Below are 18428 nucleotides of genomic sequence, written 5' to 3'. Positions count from 1 at the left end.
GTGTCTTCGGTGGTGGTTTGACATAAATATGTGCTATGTTTTCGCCGTAAAACATTTTAGAAATCTGACTGGCTGGGTAGATGAACAAGGTGTTTATCTTTCATTTCAGCTTTTGGACTTGTTAATGTGTGGAGGTTAAATATTTCTAAGAATATTTTTGCATTCCATGCGCCACCGTTCCAGCTGAACGTGGGAGGGGTAGTTCCCAAATGGGAACCATAACCCCCTTCTGGTTAAAGATGTATCAAAATAACCACGCTGCGTTTTGGTCCGCCTCTCCTTCAACAGAAGAAAGCCGTGACACACTGTCCAATTTACAGTAGCTATCACAGTGAAAAAATACCATGTTATTGTTTGAGGAGAGTGCACAACAACAACAACTTTTATCATGGCAACTGGTTTGATACATTCACCTTTGAAGGAAAAAAATGTAGTTACTTTCAGTAATCTTGCTCTGATTTGGCTTGGTCCCTGGTCCCAGGGATAAAATGTAGCATAGTTTTGTGTGATACAATCCATTTTTATATTCAAATGTAGGAACTGGGTTCTACAGTTTGAACCCCTGCTGTCTCTGTATGGCCTTTCTCTTGCATTTCAAAGATGATAGAACTATTTTTTGTTATTGTTGAGAATACATGTTTTTGGTTTGTATGATCCTTTACCAGATCTAATGTGTTATGTTCTCCTACATTAATTTCACATTTACACAAACTTCAAAGTGTTTCCTTTCAAATGGTATCAATAATATGCATATCCTTGCTTCAGGTCCTGAGCTACAGGCAGTTAGATTTGGGTATGTCATTTATGGGCGAAAATTGAAAAGAAAGGGTCCGATCCTTAAGAGGTTTTAAACACTACTATTTTCACATGTTTTTTATAAAGAAGTAAAAGAGGGTTTGGTTGAGACTCAGTTGTTGGAATTTGAATAAAGGGTATATCTTTAGATTGGGTGTCACCCTTTGAGACTTGCTTGGGGGGAACCTTGTTGTCGCATTGGGGGAGGGGGGAGGGGATCGAGGACAGAGGCATCTGCTTATTGTCAAGGAAACTGTCACTCCTCTCCATTGCTGCTAGGCAGAGGTCTCAACAGGCCTGGCCCAAACCTCTTTAAGTGCTGTCACTCGCCATGGGTCTCCTTCCCTTGTAGGGTACCTCCTACACTCAGTGTACTGTATACACCACGCACTCTGCACCTGAGCTGCATCTGTTACTGGCTCCCTACACAGGCAGCCAGCCCTTATGGAGATTTATGTCTGTAGCTTGTCTGCATATAGAAGCGTAAATGGGTGCAATTTATATGGCCATGCTCCACTGCTCCAAAACTGTATCTTCTCAGTCTTGCTCAATGACACTTCCTTGGAGATTGATGTCATGTTCATTTGATTAACCTCCAAACTAACTTTATGAAACACAATTTTATAGTAGATACATTTCCAGGTAGTTATTGGGAATTTACATGGTGAAATGGTAATTACACAGCAATATCCCAATAATAACTTATCAAGCACCAAAAGACACCATTTGGTTACCAGGTAACTTCTGATACACTTTTATTTGAAGTATAACAGAAAGTAGCCATTACCACACAATATCCTAATTGGATTCATTATTAATTGTGCAACCAACCACTAGATGTCTCTGCAAGACTGGCATATAACTGTATGTCTCCAAATTATCTTGAGAGTACAGCAGACCTGTGCATATGTCAAATACTTGAATAGTTTGCTTGATTAAGCTTGACCAATGTGCAGGGTGGGACCAGTTTGCACATTTGGGACAACAACACGATTTTGTATCCAGCAAGCTTAATCAAGCACACCTCAAGTATTTGGAAGTATTTGACTTCAGTTTTGATACAGACCTTTATTGACATAGTCTGGAGGGGACTGATTTAGTCCAGACAGAAAATACTTGCCAGAATAAGGTTTTAGACAGACATATATAAAAAAGATCTTCAACACTTCACGTGAGGCAGTTACATAGTACTAACAATGGATCCTAAAATAAATACTAAAAGAGCATAAAACATTTACATTTTCCATAACATGAATCCACTAGTGGCCCATTTTACGTTATTCCTCTGATAGTAGGCCTACTCTGGTACGTCTCAATCAAGGCTTGGAAAACACCCCCGTCTGGTGGTAGTGGCCAGACATCTGGCAGGTTCATCTTTGTGTGGATGTAAAAGACATAACGGTGTGCTTTCCCAACTGAAATCAACTGATCTTGTAGTTACTGAGCCAGCTAGGTTTTGATAAGGGCCTTGGTAATGCCTAGAAGGGCTTGGGTAATGCCTAGAAGGCCAGCATCCCGGAGTCTTCACTGTTGACATTGAGACTGGTATTTTGCAGGTACTATTTAATGAAGCTGCCAGTTGAGAAATTGTGAGGTGTCTGTTTCTCAAACTAGACACTCTAATGTACTTGTCCTCTTGCTCAGTTGTGCACCGGGGCCTCCCACTCCTTTATCTATTCTGGTTAGGGACAGTTTGCGCTGTTCTGTGAAGGGAGTAGTACACAGCGTTGTACGAGATCTTCAGTTTCTTGGCAATTTCTCGCGTGGAATAGCCTTCATTTCTCTGAAAAAGAATAGACTGATGAGTTTCAGAAGAAAGTATTTTGAAAGTACTTTGTTTCTGGTCAATTTGAGCCTGTAATCGAACCCACAAATGCTGATGCTCCAGATACTCAACTAGTCTAAAGAAGGTCAGTTTTATTGCTTTATTAATCAGGACAACAGTTTCCAGCTGTGCTAACATAATTGCAAAAGGGTTTTCTAGTGATCAATTAGCCTTTCAAAATTATATACTTGGATTAGCTAACACAACGTGCCATTGGAACACAGGAGTGATGGTTGCTGATAATTGGCCTCTGTACTCCTATGTAGATATTTCCAGCTACAATAGTCATTTACAACATTAACAATGTCTACACTGTATTTCTGATCAATTTGATGTTATTTTAATGGACAAAAAATGTGTTTTTCTTTCAAGAACATGGACATTTCTAAGTGACACCAAACCTTTGACCGGTAGTATATATCTATTATTTATGTCAAAACTGCTAAATCTCAGGAAATTTGGTTGGGAATCATTTCACACCAATATCCAAATCTTGTGTATCGGTCTTCTTCCTCCTCTGACGAGGAGTAGTAAGAAGGATCGGAGGAACAATGCGCAGCGTGGTAAGTGTTCATGATACTTTTAATAGAACACAGAAAAATAACAGTGAAATAACAAAAACCGAAACAGTTCCGTGTGGAACACACAGACACAGAAAATAATCACCCACAAATCAAGGGTGAAAACAGGCTGCCTAAGTATCAATCAGGGAACGATTGACAGCTGCCTCTGATTGAGAACCATACCAGGCCAAACACAGAAATACCAACTCATAGAAAAACAAACATAGACAACCCACCCAACTCACGTCCTGAACTAAGGTCAGAACGTGACACCTTGTCTCTGATTTTCAAGCAGATTTAAGTCAGGTCTGAGAGTGGACCCCTCAGGAACAATCAACACCACTGGTGTGTCTTTGGCAATACACTTTGTGTAATTGTCCAAAAGGTAAATTTATTTGCAATATTCAAATCAAATCAAATTGTATTCGTCACATGCGCCGAATACAACAGGTGTACGTACGCCTTACAGTGAAATGCTTACTTACAAGCCCTTAACCAACAATGCAGTTTTAAGAAAATACCCCCCAAAAAGTAAGAGATAAGAAAAAAAAGTTTTTACGAGCAGCAGTAAATAACAATAGCGAGGCTATATACAGGGGGTACCGGTTCAGAGTCAATGTGCGGTAGCACCGGTGTCGAGGTAATTGAGGTAATATGTACATACAGGTAGGGTTATTAAAGTGGCTATGCAGAGATAATTACAGAGAGTAGGAGCAGCGTAGGGCGGTGCAAATAGCCTGGGTAGCCATTTGATTAGCTATTCAGGAGTCTTATGGCTTGGGGGTAGAAGCTGTTTAGAAGCCTCTTGGACCTAAACTTGGCGCTCCGGTACCGCTTGCCGTACGGTAGCAGAGAGAACAGTCTATGACTTGTCAGGACCCGGTTACGAACCCGGGTCTCCGGAGTGAGAAACAGTCACTTAACCAACTGAGCCACGAATAGTCGGCAGAACCCAGAAGATGAGGCAGACACAGCAGTACTTGAGACGGTGTATTTAATGAAGTAAAAAGTGAAGTTCTTCAGGAAAATATGTAACTCCACAACCTCAAAAGGAATCCTACAACAACAAAGGTAATCCTCCAAGACAAAAAAGGTAAATCCACAAGGTGGAAGGTAAAGCACAAAAAGCCTCAAAAGATACTCAAAAAACAAACAAACAAGAACAAAAAACAGAATTCCACAAGAGAGTCCACCGGGATCAACAAGAGTTCTCAGAGTACTAGGGCTGGGTGCTAACATACAAACACAGAGCAAAGAACAGAGGAAAACAAAGGGTTTAAATACAATCAGGGGAAACGAGGCACAGGTGCAAATAATAATGGGGATAAAGGGAAAACAAAAGGTCAAAAGGCACAATGGGGGCGTCTAGTGACCAAAAACCGGAACAACCCTGGCTAAATCCTGACATGACTAGGATGGCTGGAGTCTTTGACAATTTTTAGGGCATTCCTCTGACACCGCCTGGTATAGAGGTCCTGGATGGCAGGAAGCTTGACCCCGGTGATGTACTGGGCTGTACGCATTACCCTCTGTAGTGCCTTGTGGACGGAAGCCGAGCATTTGGCATACCAGGCAGTGATGCAACCCATCAGGATGCTCTCAATGGTGCAGATGTAAAACCTTTTGAGGATCTGAGGACCCATGCCAATTATTTTCAGTGTCCTGAGGGGGAATAGGTTTTGTCGTGCCCTCTTCATGACTGTCTTGATGTGCTTGGACTATGTTAGTTTGTTGGTGATGTGGACTCCAAGGAACTTGAAGCTCTGAACCTGCTCCGCTACAACCCTGTCGATGAGAATGGTTAGTGCTTGGTCCTCCTTTTCCTGTAGTCCACAACCATCTCATTGGTCTTGATTACATTGAGGGAGAGGTTGTTGTCCTTGAAACCTAGGTCATGTCTCCTCCCTAAAGGCTGTCTCATCATTGTCGGTGATCAGGCCTTCCACTGTTGTGTCATCGGCAAACTTAAGGATGGTGTTGTAGTTGTACCTGGCATTGCAGTCATGAGTGAACAGGGAATACAGGAGGGGACTGAGCACACACCCCTGAGGGGCCCCCGTGTTGAGGATCAGCGAGGCGGATGTGTTGTTACCTACCCTTACCACCTAGGGGCGGTCCATCAGGAAGTCTAGGATCCAGTTGCAGAGGGAGGTGTTTAGTCCCAGGGTCCATAGCTTAGTGATGAGCATTGATGGCACTATGGTGTTGAACGCTGAGCTGTAGTCAATGAATAGCATTCTCACATAGGTGTTCCATTTGTCCAGGTGAGAAAGGGTAGTGTGGAGTGCAATAGAGATTGCATCATCTGTGGATCTGTTGGTGCGGTATACAAATTGGAATGGGTCTAGGGTTTCTAGGATAATGGTGTTGATGTGGGCCATGACCACCCGTTCAAAGCATTTCATGGCTACAGATGTGAGTGCTAGGAGTCGGTAGTCATTTAGGCAGGTTACCTTAGTGTTCTTAGCCACAGGGACAATGGTGATCTTCTTGAAACATGTTGGTATTACAGACTCAGTCAGGGAGAGGTTGAAAATGTCAGTGAAGACACTTGCGAGTTGGTCAGCGCATGCTCGGAGTTAACGTCCTGGTAATCCATCTGGCCCAGCGGCCTTGTGAATGGGGACCTGTTTAAAGATTTTACTCACATCAGCTGCGAAGAGTGTGACCACACATCATCCTGACCAGCTGATGCTCTCATGCATGTTTCAGTGTTGCTTACCTCGAAGCGAGCATAGAAGTTATTCAGCTCATCTGGCAGGCTTGTGTCACTGTGTAGCTCTCGGTTGTGCTTCTCTTTGTAGTCTGTAATAGTTCGCAAGCCCAATATTGCCTTGCAGTATTACTTAAGGGCCTTTTTGCAAAAATAATGGATGATTTGAAACTCCTTTTTTTAACACAGCCTTCTTTCTTTTCACTTTGTTATACAGGCCAGTAATGTGGAGTGAATGCAATGTTGTTGATCCCTTTGCATTTTCAAGTATTGTGGTGGCAGCATCCTGTTGTATGTTTGTCACCGACAGGGGCTGGGGAGTTCGTCAGGATAAAAATAATATGAAAGGAGCCAAGCCCAGGTAAAAAGCTAGAGGAAATCCTGCCTCAGTCTTCTGAATACATGACCCTTTAATAGAGTTTAATATTTTTGCGGGACAATTACACCAATAATAAAAAAAAACATCTGAATGTTTTTCCAAGAGGAATTGAGTGTTCCCGAGGGGTTCAGTCTCAGTCCTGACATTAAAATGGATTGAAAATCAGAGACAAGGTTTGAATATTGCTGTCCCTTAATGATTCCGAACCAAATAAACTGAGCTTGAGCAATTATGTTCCCCTAAGAGTTGTGCAGAGTTGGTAGAATCTTATACAAAATTAATTACAGCTGTAATTGCTGCCAAAGGTGCTTCCACCAAGTTATTAACTCTGGGGTGTGAAGACATATGCAATCGAGACATCTTCTTTTTTAGTTTTTTATTAATTTAGAACAATTTCTATATTTATTTTACTTTGAAAATATGGAGTAGGTTATGTATATCTGTAGGAAATTATAATCCCTTTTTAGATTTCGAACGGGGGTGTAGACTTTCACTAGGCAATGTATAGCTAGCCATTGATAAATGAATTGGGACCGAAGTTTGGTGTAAGGCATATATGATCACTCAATTATAGCACACTTTCCTACATCCGCTTTCTGTGTATCTATCTTTAGTTCAATTCAATCGCATTCGCTTTCTCGTCCCTGGGTATTTCCCCAGTCAAATGAAGGGATTGTGGAGAGATTGCCTGTTGGATTTAATTCTCCACTGCTCTCCTCAGTCACACCACATTTCACTGCACATCTGATTTGTCACGCTGCCAATGAATATGTCACAAGTTTTATGGGAAAGAGAAAGACATAATGAATATATAATGCATAGGGAGAGGTATGATCTTCTTACAGCATTTATAATAGAGCATTGTTCAATGGTCTAATCACATTGTGGACAGACAGTGTACAGGTATTTTGGATGTATAGTGGCCAGCCTAATGATGTTAATGAAGAATTATTACATGTAATATCGTACAAGAGATATTTTGAGAGAAAAGATTGGATGCGCTGCAAGAGGGTAGAGATAGATGATCTATGTCTTCTTTGTACAGCATAAACTCAGCAAAAAAAGAGATATCCTCTCACTGTCAACTGCGTTTATTTTCAGCAAACTTAACATGTGCAAATATTTGTATGAACATAATAAGATTCATCAACTGAGACATAAACTGAACAAGTTCCACAGACATGTGACTAACAGAAATGGAATAATGTGTCCCTGAAGAAAGGGGAGGGGGGTCAAAATCAAAAGTAACAGTCAGTATCTGGTGTGGCCACCAGTTGCATTAAGTACTGCAGTGCATCTCCTCCTCATGGACTGCACCAGATTTGCCAGTTCTTGCTGTGAGATGTTACCCCACTCTTCCAACAAGGCACCTGCAAGTTCCAGGACATTTCTGGGGGGAATGACCTTAGCCCTCACCCGCCGGACCAACAGGTCCCAGAAGTGCTCAATGGGATTGAGATCCGGGCTCTTCGTTGGCCATGGCAGAACACTGACATTCCTGTCTTGCAGGAAATCATGCACAGAACGAGCACTATGGCTGGTACATTGTCATGCTGGAGGGTCATGTCAGGATGCAGGAAGGTTACCATATGAGGGAGGTGTATGTCTTCCCTGTCACGCACAGCTTTGAGATTGCCTGCAATGACAACAAGCTCAGTCCGATGATGCTGTGACACACCGCCCAAGACATTGATGGAACCTACACCTCCAAAATAAATCCCGCTCCAGAATACAGGCCTCGATGTAACACTCATTCCTTCGAACATAAATGCAAATCCGACCATCACCCCATGTGAGACAAAACTGCGACTCGTCAGTGAAGAGCACTTTTTGTGCCCATAGGTGACGTTGTTGCCGGTGATGTCTGGTGAGGACCTGCCTTACAACAGGCCTAAAAGCCCTCAGTCCCGACTCTCTCAGCCTGTTGCGGACAGTCTTAGCACTGTCGGAGGGATTGTGCAGTCCTGGTCTAATTCGGGCAGTTGTTGTTGCCATCCTGTACCTGTCCCACAGATGTGATGTTCAGGTGTACTGATCCTGTGCAGGTGTTGTTACAAGTGGTCTGCCATTGCGAGGACGATCAGCTGTCCGTCCTGTCTCCCTGTAGTGCTGTCTTAGGTGCCTCACAGTACGGACATTACAATTTATTGCCCTGGCCACATCTGCAGTCCTCATGCCTCCTTGCAGCATGCCTAAGGCACGTTCACGCAGATGAGCAGGGACCCTGGGCATCTTTCTTTTGGTGTTTTCAGAGTCAGTAGAAAGGCCTCTTTAGTGTCCTAAGTTTTCATAACTGTGACCTTAATTGCCTACCGTCTGTCAGCTGTTGGTGTCTTAACGACCGTTCCACAGGTGCATGTTCATTAATTGTTTATGGTTCATTGAACAAGCAGGGGAGACAGTGTTTAAACCCTTTACAATGAAGATCTGTGAAGTTATTTGGATTTTTATGAATTATCTTTGAAAGGCAGGGTCCTGAAAGAGTATGTTTCCTTTTTTGCTGAGTTTATGTGTAAAAGCATGGTGCCGAAGACTTGCACTTCTGAACATGATCCCTGGCTTTATGAAGCAAGTGCAGTATTCCCACTCATCTCACAAAGCGCATGTGCTTTATGTCCACTATATATTTTTCTCCAGTGAAGAGAATGCCCCCTTGTGACCAGATTCAAACCCACCAGAAAACCTCTCCTGTTTGTCTCCTAGCAAACACATACCGTTGTAATCATAGAGGACTAATGGAGAAGCACATTTTTCTTCCAGAGAGTGGTCCTGCCTTGCACTGGGATTATTTTAAGGATATTACAAATCTATACTAATAATAAAAGGGGCTAGTGCCTTGCACTGTGTAAAATAATGGGATGATGACTTGCATGTGAGTGTCTCTTTAAAGGCAGAACATGTTGGAATCACTCTATGCAGAGCAGCTGCATCACCTATCCTTGGGACTGGAGTGCTGCTGATGAGAAAGCCCTACAGGACTCTTCCAAATTGGCATGAAATTATATTTGCCTCTGACTGAGATAGCGGCCATGCAGCCACTCGTGTACCACTCTCTCTTTTCCTGGGGCACTCCAATGATACAGGCACTTTGCAGTTTCAGCTCGTTTGTGCTCAAGTTTAAGAAAGTACATTTTCATAAGGATGTGCTCTGTTAGTCCTTGTTTTCTGCTAATACTTGCACTTTGTTTTCAGATTTGAAGTTTAGATGTACGGTATGTGTTAACAGTACCAGTTTTACATGTTAGTCAAATGAAAGCAGTCAACACATGTGATACCATATGCCAGATATGATAATAGTTTATTTCTAATCAGCAAAGACACACAGTTGATGCATTTGTATCTTTCATAATTTTTAGCACAGAGAAAAAAGCCATACATCCATGTATACATAATGGGTATATATGTAGATGGGTATGTATTAAAGTGCAAGTGATTCACAAGGATCAATCATGCTTAACATAGCTACTGTATTCGGAACTTCAGCAAGTAATCTCCTCAAATGGCTTACTGATAACTTTCATCTATGAATTTGAAAGTAAAGTAACTGTCACTACGATTAAGATTTCACTCTTACTGATCACCCAAGTAGTTTTAATTCTGGCAAATTGATTTCAAGTCTTGAGGGGAAAGAGTACCATGGAGTTCCAGAGTTCAGGGAGCCCAGTCCCCAGCCTGCCATAAACATATGGTGTATCAACAGAAAACGCTGCTGCCAATTTCACTGATTTCCCTAAGGATAGATTTAGCTAATAATCCAGTAGGCCTACCACCAAAATGCACCCTATTCTCGTCTTGCAACAAATAGCCTAATGAATAAAACAGAATGTCTCGAAAGAACAAAATATGACTTGTAAGTCTGTTAATTTAATTCTCATATTTGCCTATTACAGACTTTCATACACTATGCACCTTTAACTAAACACACATTCTAAAATATGTCAATGAACCATCTAGGTTTGGGCACATTCTCACCAGAACAAACATTCAATATAAGATACATTCTCTAAAGTTACCCAGATTTTGGATTTATAAGCATAGTCTCAAGGGAGAGGAAATAAACAGAATACTATTGTCAAATATGTTCACTGCAAGCAACATTCAAATAAATGTACAAATTCCAGAAGAAGTACCAAACTGAATGAAAATGGTAAAATGCAACTATACAGATTGATGCCAGGGTCTGTGAATGTGTTTTCACCATAGATATCCAAGTAAATGTAAAATGATAACCTATCATACAGGGGAGCAAGCTATTGTTTAGCAGCAAATGTTTGGGATTTTGTCCAGCTATTACAGACACAGAAATACATGTATTAACAGTATAGGAAGGAAGTAGTCCCAACCCATCGCAAGTGATGAATGTTTCAATGCCCCTTTATAGTGGTCATAAGAGATGCAAAGTGCATATGTAACATTAGTAGTAAGATACACTACATTGCTAATACAGTCTTAACATTTGAGTGATTTTTTCCTTACTTTTTCTTTTTAATATACACTATATTGCTACTAAAAGCAAGATATTATTATATCCCAAGAAAAAGACAAAACAAAAAACAATACAACATAAACCACATCAACAAACACAGAAACAGAAATGGGGAGTCCAGGGGCACATTGCATTGTCTGCATACTTCACTATGAGTATGGGAGCAAATGAGCTGCTGCCACATTCATTCAGCATCAGCTGGCACTGTTTGTGACAAAGGGCAAGGTTGTGTGTTATTGTGAATCCTCCATATGAGAGATTATTGCATAGGTTTGTGAGTTCTTAACATTTCAAATGATTTGGTATTGTAAAACCACCAGATCTCTCTAACATTATTTTCCCCTTGTGCACATCGCCTTCATCCAGGCATGTGTGAAAAGTCTCTTGAATTAACCTCCCTTTATTGAAGCACTTATGGAGTAATGTCACCAGGATAACCTTTCTGAGAGAAACATTATTTTGCATGATATTAAGGATAGATCCAGCAAATGCTTTGCAGTTCAGTCTTCAAGTTTAGCTGTTAAATGTACAATGAATGGCTTGACCACAATTTCTCTCTACCTTCATAACATAATCAATCGTGCTTGGAAAATACACACACATTCCCAACAGAGTCCCCTTGCACCAGTACACCAGTACCAGTGACCATGTTTGCAACATGGGTTGTTTAAGTGACAGTCCCATGTAACACTCATAAAGAAGATCACCTGACTTGAATGACCAACTTGTTCCCCTATGTCCAGCACAGAGTCATAACATGGGTCCTATTCAGTCAACAGAGAGGACAATGTAGAGAGTGGCAGATCCTATAGTATTTGATCATGAGCCCCCACTGAAATAGAAGCTATGACCAAACTGCACATTAAAATTGTATATCTGTAACCTAACTAAAACTACAGCAACATCATAAAATAACAAGTTAAATAATATAGTAGGAAAATAAATATCAATATTATACCAACAAGGCTTTTAAATAGTCATTATCAACACTGGAAGTCAGTGTGTATGATCCAAACCCTCCATGTCATATTCATCAGGGAGAATGTTGTTCATCGAATGGGGTGGCCTCTATCAATCTCAGGTGGTCACCTGCTCATAAGTTACACTGCTGGTACACACTTACTGTGAACTGAGTGTTTCAGGACAGAAGACATGTAATGGTATCTAAACAATGTTATATTCTCTGGTATACGAGTTAGCTACATGGCATTCCGGGTGGTTTCAAGTTAAGGTAACTTCCTGTGCAAAGTTTATTAGGATAGCTCTCATCTGAGGGACATGCCTCTCTCACAGATCTGGCTGTTGCCATCAGAGACTAATAACTCAATAAATAAAAGAATCCTGTTTGTGTCAGTGACTATGTGACACTGATTTCTATAGCACATGCTTACCTATTTTAATGGTCTCATCATAATATAGAAATATCTCACATTTACTGTATGAAACATCTAGTAATTAACTAATAGTATCACATTTAATTATCTATTGATGAAGATATTGATGACATATCAATTGATATCATATTAATGGATAAACATTTGTATTCTGCAACCCATTTTTAAAAAAAACATTTGTGCTCTATAGATATGAACCATACCTGCAAGTTTGTGCTTGAAATCCTAGACAGAAAACTTAAAGGGACATCATCCCACTAGGCTCTCAGATAATTCATATCAAGTGTGGGGAGTGAACAGGAATGGACAGGGCCAAGTTGTGGAGATACAATAGAATACAATACAACATGTTCAATGAACTTGGTGAGTGATAGAGTTGGGAAACAGTTTAGGGGAGGGGATCCTCTCAAACCTTAGGTACAGTATCTCTCACACTCAAACTCTGATATAAAATATACTTGAAACACATGGGATATTCTCTTAGAGGTGCATGTTATTTTCCAGTCTGGAGAGGAATGATTCTTAAATACCCAAGGGAAGAGACCACTGTTGGCTTGTGTTTTTGAGGGGTGTGTGTAGTTTCTGGATCTGAGTGGGAGTTAGGAGCTGTCACCAGTGGCACGCTTCTTGCTAAAATGGCTGGCAGAGTCTCTGTTGCGTAGACCAGGCTGGATCTTATACATGTGTGGGCCCATTGACAACCGTGAGCTCCTTCGGCCCTCCACTCCAGTTGGAACGGCAGCAGCAGCAACTGAGGGGCAGGGTTTGTTCTGCAGAAGCTGGAAGAGAATGGTCATCTCTGGGCCAAGTCTGGACACCATACTGGCCCTCAGCAGGTCCACAGTCTCCTCATCACAGTTCATCAGGCTCTGGAGGAGCTTACCGTAAAACCTGCAAAAGGATGCAGCATTCATGTATTTTTGTTGCTGTTATTTACGTTTTTTTATTTTAAAGCTGCACTATGTAACTTTTTCGGCAACCGACAAAATTCACATAGAAATGTGAGTTATACATCAGTCATTCTCATTGAAAGCAAGTCTAAGAAGCGGTAGATCAGTTCTATGTGCACTATTTCTCTGCTTCCCATTTTTTAAATTGAGTTTTTGTCTTTTACTTTCGGTTTTGTATACCAGCTTCAAACAGCTCAATATGCAATATTTTGTGTTATGGAAAATATATTTCACAGTGATTTAGATGGTACAAACTACAATATACTTGCTTGTTATGTCACTTAAAGTAAATTTAGGCCAACTATTACAATTTTAGCAACCAGGAAATGGCGGAGCATTTTCTACATAGTGCAGAATTTGAGTCATTTAGAAGACACTCTTACAGTTAGTGTGTTCATCTTAACATAGCTAGCTGGGGCAACCACACTTGTCTCAGTTATAGTAAGCCCATTTTACCTCAATAAATTAGCTAAAAGCAAAGTCAGTGCTAATAAGGGGGTAAAGGAGTGTGAGTGTTAGCTCATGGAAGGCTTTTTTTTTCTTTTTTTTACAATTTTATCAAAATGTCTTAGGAGCCCAGTGAAATGTATTTCCTTCAGTAGAGTTAGTGTACCAAATACATAGATTTTGTTGTGCTAAGATAAAGTTAAAAAAACAGAAATGGAAGCCCTTTGACCTAGGTTTTCTAGGAACTCACCTGTTGGGGAAGTGGCTTGGGAGCTGAGCCACCTCTCCAATAGCATCTGGATTGGTGCGGGCGATAGTGCAGATATCCAGCTTGCTGTAGCACTCCTCCTGAACTTCTGAGGTCATTCTTTGGAAGGTGGAGCAGCGGCGGATGGTGAGGAACACCTTGGAGGTGATGCCGTTGGCAATGCACTTGAGGCTCTCTTTCACAAAGGCTTTACCCTGCACAAAACCACATAATATCACAGTCATATCAAAAAACATTACTTAACTTCAGTTAACAGGTTTAATCTACTGCGACATACTGTCAGATTTGAAAGGAGAAAGAATTACCATACCTGAGTGTCAAATTTAGCTGCACTGTACAGAAAGGACTTGCAGATGTCGTGCATGCCATCTGTGTCACACGTGGAGTTCTCCAGACATGCGAAGGCTCCACAGCCTACTTGGAGGGCACTGTTCAGACAGCGTGCCACGTCAGCTGTAGACTCAGAGAGGGAAGGGACCATAAGCAGGGGGCAGGCTATCATATAGCTCTCAATAATAATGGAAAGATAACCAGTCTGTTTTGATTGGGAACCAAACAATTAAGGGATTTGATGATAATTTACATGCAAAGTTGATTCAATGCTGCGATCATAACTATTCAGACAAATTACAACTTGACTGCTCATTGGACACCTTCAACTTTTTAAGACTGGGACACAATTTACCATAATTACATTTCCTCTTCATGGCAAATCATTTCATGAATATTCTACACACACACACACACACACACACACACACACACACACACACACACACACACACACACACACACACACACACACACACACACACACACACACACACACACACACACACACACACACACACACACACACACACACACACACACACACACACACACACACACACACACACACACACACACACACACACTTCAGTATCAGGTTCCGCTGACTGTCCCTTTTGGCAACAGACCTCTTGTTTCCATTACCCTCACATGCGACAAGACAATAACATGCAGCATTTGGAAGGCGTGCCAAACCACCTCTGACACTCATCACCATGGACTGTGCACACTTAAAAGTACAGTCATGTACCCTGGCTTGGGTCACTGCCTCAATTCTCATAAATAGACCTAATGTTCATGTTTCACATAAATATTGCCTCAGACTTAATATTAAAGAGCAAGCTGACATACACAGCTGTGTAAACTACTCTGACAAGAGGTAAAGATATAAAGTAACCAGAAAACCCCTAAATGTCTTCCAATGAATGCCTCTATTGTCCATTTAGTAAGACTGGGACAAGTTCATGGTAAGAAGCATACAGCAATTGTAACAATGAGCTGATGTACTGTATGCCACAGACAGATGCACTGTCACTCATTTAACATTTTTGCCCCCCCCCCCCTCCCTAATGAACTAGCCAATCTGTGATGAATCGAAATGGCTGTCAAGCAGATATGATTGATTTCTAAGAAGCACAATGCTCTAATCACTAATCAAACTGTCCCACCACTGTATCGCTCAGGTCATGTGAGAATTAATAAAGAAATAAATTAGATTTCAACAGATACACACTCCTTCAGCATCTCTTACTGGCAGGACCAAGGAGGCCCATGCAGCAGATACTTAGTCTGAGGTAACCAATGCATTGGTTTAACTGAAATAACAATAATGACTTAAGGAGATCACAGAGATAACACCTCAATCATACCCATATTTCCTAACATGGGCCTGGCTTTCATTGGGCAAGCAACTTTTTCATATATCATACACATTTCGGAAATAGAGTGCATGAACATTTAATCCATCCCTCTGGCAACCAATTTAAGCATGATGTTATGCATGGAGTTGAATAGATAGCCCAATCCGATGTAGACCTAGGCCATGAATTAGTTTTTTTCTTGCTATACAATAGCTTTCCTCTTTTTAGGGGCAGTGCTCGGTGGAAATATGTTATTTTCACTTTATTAATCGCACGGGAATACGATTGGCAGTTACAGTTGGAAAACCATTGAAAAGGGACATAAAGCCTACTGATTGAGTAAGTAGGGACGCACGTCACGCGAAACCTTGTGCCCTATGAGTCTTCGAATCTGGATATCATCCCTGGCCAATGGCCAGCATTCTTTCCCCAAAGAAACTCTAACGTCTCCACCCTCTTTGCGTTCACCTAGAAAGCACTACCCCATTCAAGTTTCTTCCAGTATTAGGCGCTTCATTCCTCCTGTCAAGACGCCGGTAGCCAGTAGCTACAGGTGGGTGCAGTGGCGTAGCCTATGCCACCACGCACAAATCGGTATTTTATGGGGCCTACAGCAATACTGTAGTTCTATCAATACTTTAAACTGGTGACTGCTTGGAAGAATACCACAACATTTAAAATATGATGGCCATAGTTGTTTCGAAACACCTGTAGATCATTTGGTGATTAAAAAATGCTTAAACAATGCGAAAACAACATTATAGATAAATGCATTTAAGAAATTTAAAAAATGACATGTAGAATAGGCTACCTGACATAAATAAATAACAATTGATGAATTTACCCACACACAGGGTACAAGTGGGCTCCCCTGTATCAACTAATTCCTACAGCCTCTTTTAAAATAAATATGAATCTGATGTTCTATCCTCAGGTCAGTGACCTCGTGTTTAAGCAACCCACACGACCATCAATTCAAAGAGCATTCGTTCATAGACCATGTTTCAACATCTCATGATGGTAGGCTACAGCTTTTTCACAAACAGGTGTCAGTCACCACGAAGCTCACGCTCATCACTTGCCGGTAAAACACCGGTAGAGCACAGTGAGTAGCCTAGCCTATGTTGGAGCTATTCGGTTGTCTGTCGATCAAGGCGTTCACTTGGAAACAGAGCAGCATATCATGTAATAGAAAACATTCCCCCATACTGTGCATACAATGTAATAGTAATAATCCATACAAATCCGTGCGAACACCGCATCCACTCAAAAACATGCTGTATTGTAAGAGACTATTACTTACAAGGGGTATTTGCAGAAAATCGTGCTCTTCTGGGCGAATACGACTCGTTCTGATCCAGTTCATATGCAGATGCAATCAGCACCATTAGAAGAAAAAGTCCGGTCATCAAAGGCATTGTTCAATAATCACTGATGATCTAACAAAATACAAGGAATAGTGTTTCTTGCTTATCTTATTAATAGTTCATACAGCTCTGAAGATGTACAGCGCCGTGTTTTCAACAATGTAAATATATCACTAAGTAGGTACCATCTACCCAATGCGGCTATTCCTCTACCCTGGACCGTACACTGATTTCCTTTGACGTGCATGACCGATAGAGCGCTGGTCTGCACGTGTTTATATGGGACTGCCGCACATTACGAGTCTCCTGGTTAGCCCAATCAAAACACAGCATCAACGACCATGCTCTCTCTCTCCGGTCGCCTAATTGATTGACAATTTTACAGTACATTGAAATTCTATGTGGTCTTGGGTATTTCGCGCCAATGATAGCCTACATAAATTATTATTTGAGTTGATAAAACACTGAAGCTGTAGTACATTTTGCCATCTCAAGTCAAAGACAATTAGCTTATAGTTTTTTCAGTAAACAGTCAGAAATTGGTGTACCTGTTCTCTTCAAACAACCGTTAAGTGACATTTTCACTTGATTTGTTCGTTATGTTTCTATGCGCCATATGCAAACTTCAGTGAGAGTGAAATATATGTCTTATTACCTGATGTTACCTGAACCCATTCAAACCAATACCACACAGGCTATTTCTGCAGTTTCCATTTGGTAAAATTGACAGGGCAGATTAGTGGCAACATTGACACAGGGTAAATTCTCTGCAACCCATCAATCCAGTTTATGTCAGCACAAATGTATAAATTCCATCTTGAAACAATGCTAAAACAATGCTATTATGGTCTACCGGAAGGAATATAATGGCTTATTGTGTATACAGTAGGCTTATTGCTTAGGCTAATAGATGTGATTTAGTAACCTGCGTCTTTAGTCAAATGTATTGCGCGCTTTGTCTTACTTAAATTTCTTAAAACAATATAAACTGAAATTATTCAAATAATTTGACTTTTATCGCATGATTGGCATTTTGCTAAACCATGTTCAATAAATGAGACTATTGTTCGTTTAATGGACAACATTTATTTAACATTGAGATAACATACTTTGTGTCAATAATGAGGTAGTTTATGTATGGATAGCCATCAATGTTGATGTATTTCCTGGTTTGCTGCATGCCGGTGAGACGTGGTAACCAGGCACGGATCCAAACGAGTTGTAGCTACACATGCCAGAGGGAGGCCAATAATGTGTCATCCATGTCTGAGCATGGCAACGTCCTTGATCATTTCAAACCAAATCAAATTGTATTTGTCACATGCTTCGTAAACAACAGGTGTAGACTAACAGTGAAATGCATAGGGGGCCTTCCAAACAATGCAGAGAGAGAGAGAGAACTTAGAGAAAAAATAGAAAAGTAATAACAGGTAATAATAAAAGTAATAATAAATACACAATGAGTAACAATAACTTAGCTATAACCACATGATACCAGTACCAAGTCGATGGGCAGGCGTAGGAGGTAATTGAGGTAGATATATACGTAT

The 18428-nt window shown here is 40.9% G+C and overlaps 1 protein-coding gene across 1 annotated transcript; it reads right to left on the bottom strand.

Annotated features, from left to right (window-relative positions):
- Positions 1 to 9547: 9547 nt before the first annotated feature.
- LOC124034341 (stanniocalcin-like) lies at positions 9548 to 17108 on the bottom strand. The gene is made up of 4 exons (XM_046347409.1): positions 16815 to 17108; positions 14131 to 14273; positions 13803 to 14014; positions 9548 to 13046 (listed from the first exon to the last, which is right to left on the bottom strand). Exons 1-4 carry the CDS (start codon positions 16927 to 16929, stop codon positions 12755 to 12757), a joined length of 762 nt encoding a protein of 253 aa, XP_046203365.1. The 5' UTR covers positions 16930 to 17108; the 3' UTR covers positions 9548 to 12754.
- Positions 17109 to 18428: the final 1320 nt, after the last annotated feature.

Source organism: Oncorhynchus gorbuscha, linkage group LG04, assembly GCF_021184085.1.
Source record: "Oncorhynchus gorbuscha isolate QuinsamMale2020 ecotype Even-year linkage group LG04, OgorEven_v1.0, whole genome shotgun sequence".
Taxonomy (NCBI): Eukaryota; Metazoa; Chordata; class Actinopteri; order Salmoniformes; family Salmonidae; genus Oncorhynchus; species Oncorhynchus gorbuscha.
Note: the sequence above shows the minus strand (reverse complement) of the source record. Positions and strands in the feature narration are given on the sequence as shown.

Excerpts from the sequence above, each read along its gene's own strand:
- LOC124034341 (XM_046347409.1), bottom strand. The coding sequence starts at position 16,929 with ATGCCTTTGATGACCGGACTTTTTCTTCTAATGGTGCTGATTGCATCT. Across the intron at positions 14,274-16,814 it reads ATTTTCTGCAAATACCCCTT|CTGACGTGGCACGCTGTCTG; the intron begins GTAAGTAATAGT and ends CTGAGTCTACAG. Across the intron at positions 14,015-14,130 it reads CAGCTAAATTTGACACTCAG|GGTAAAGCCTTTGTGAAAGA; the intron begins GTATGGTAATTC and ends GGTTTTGTGCAG.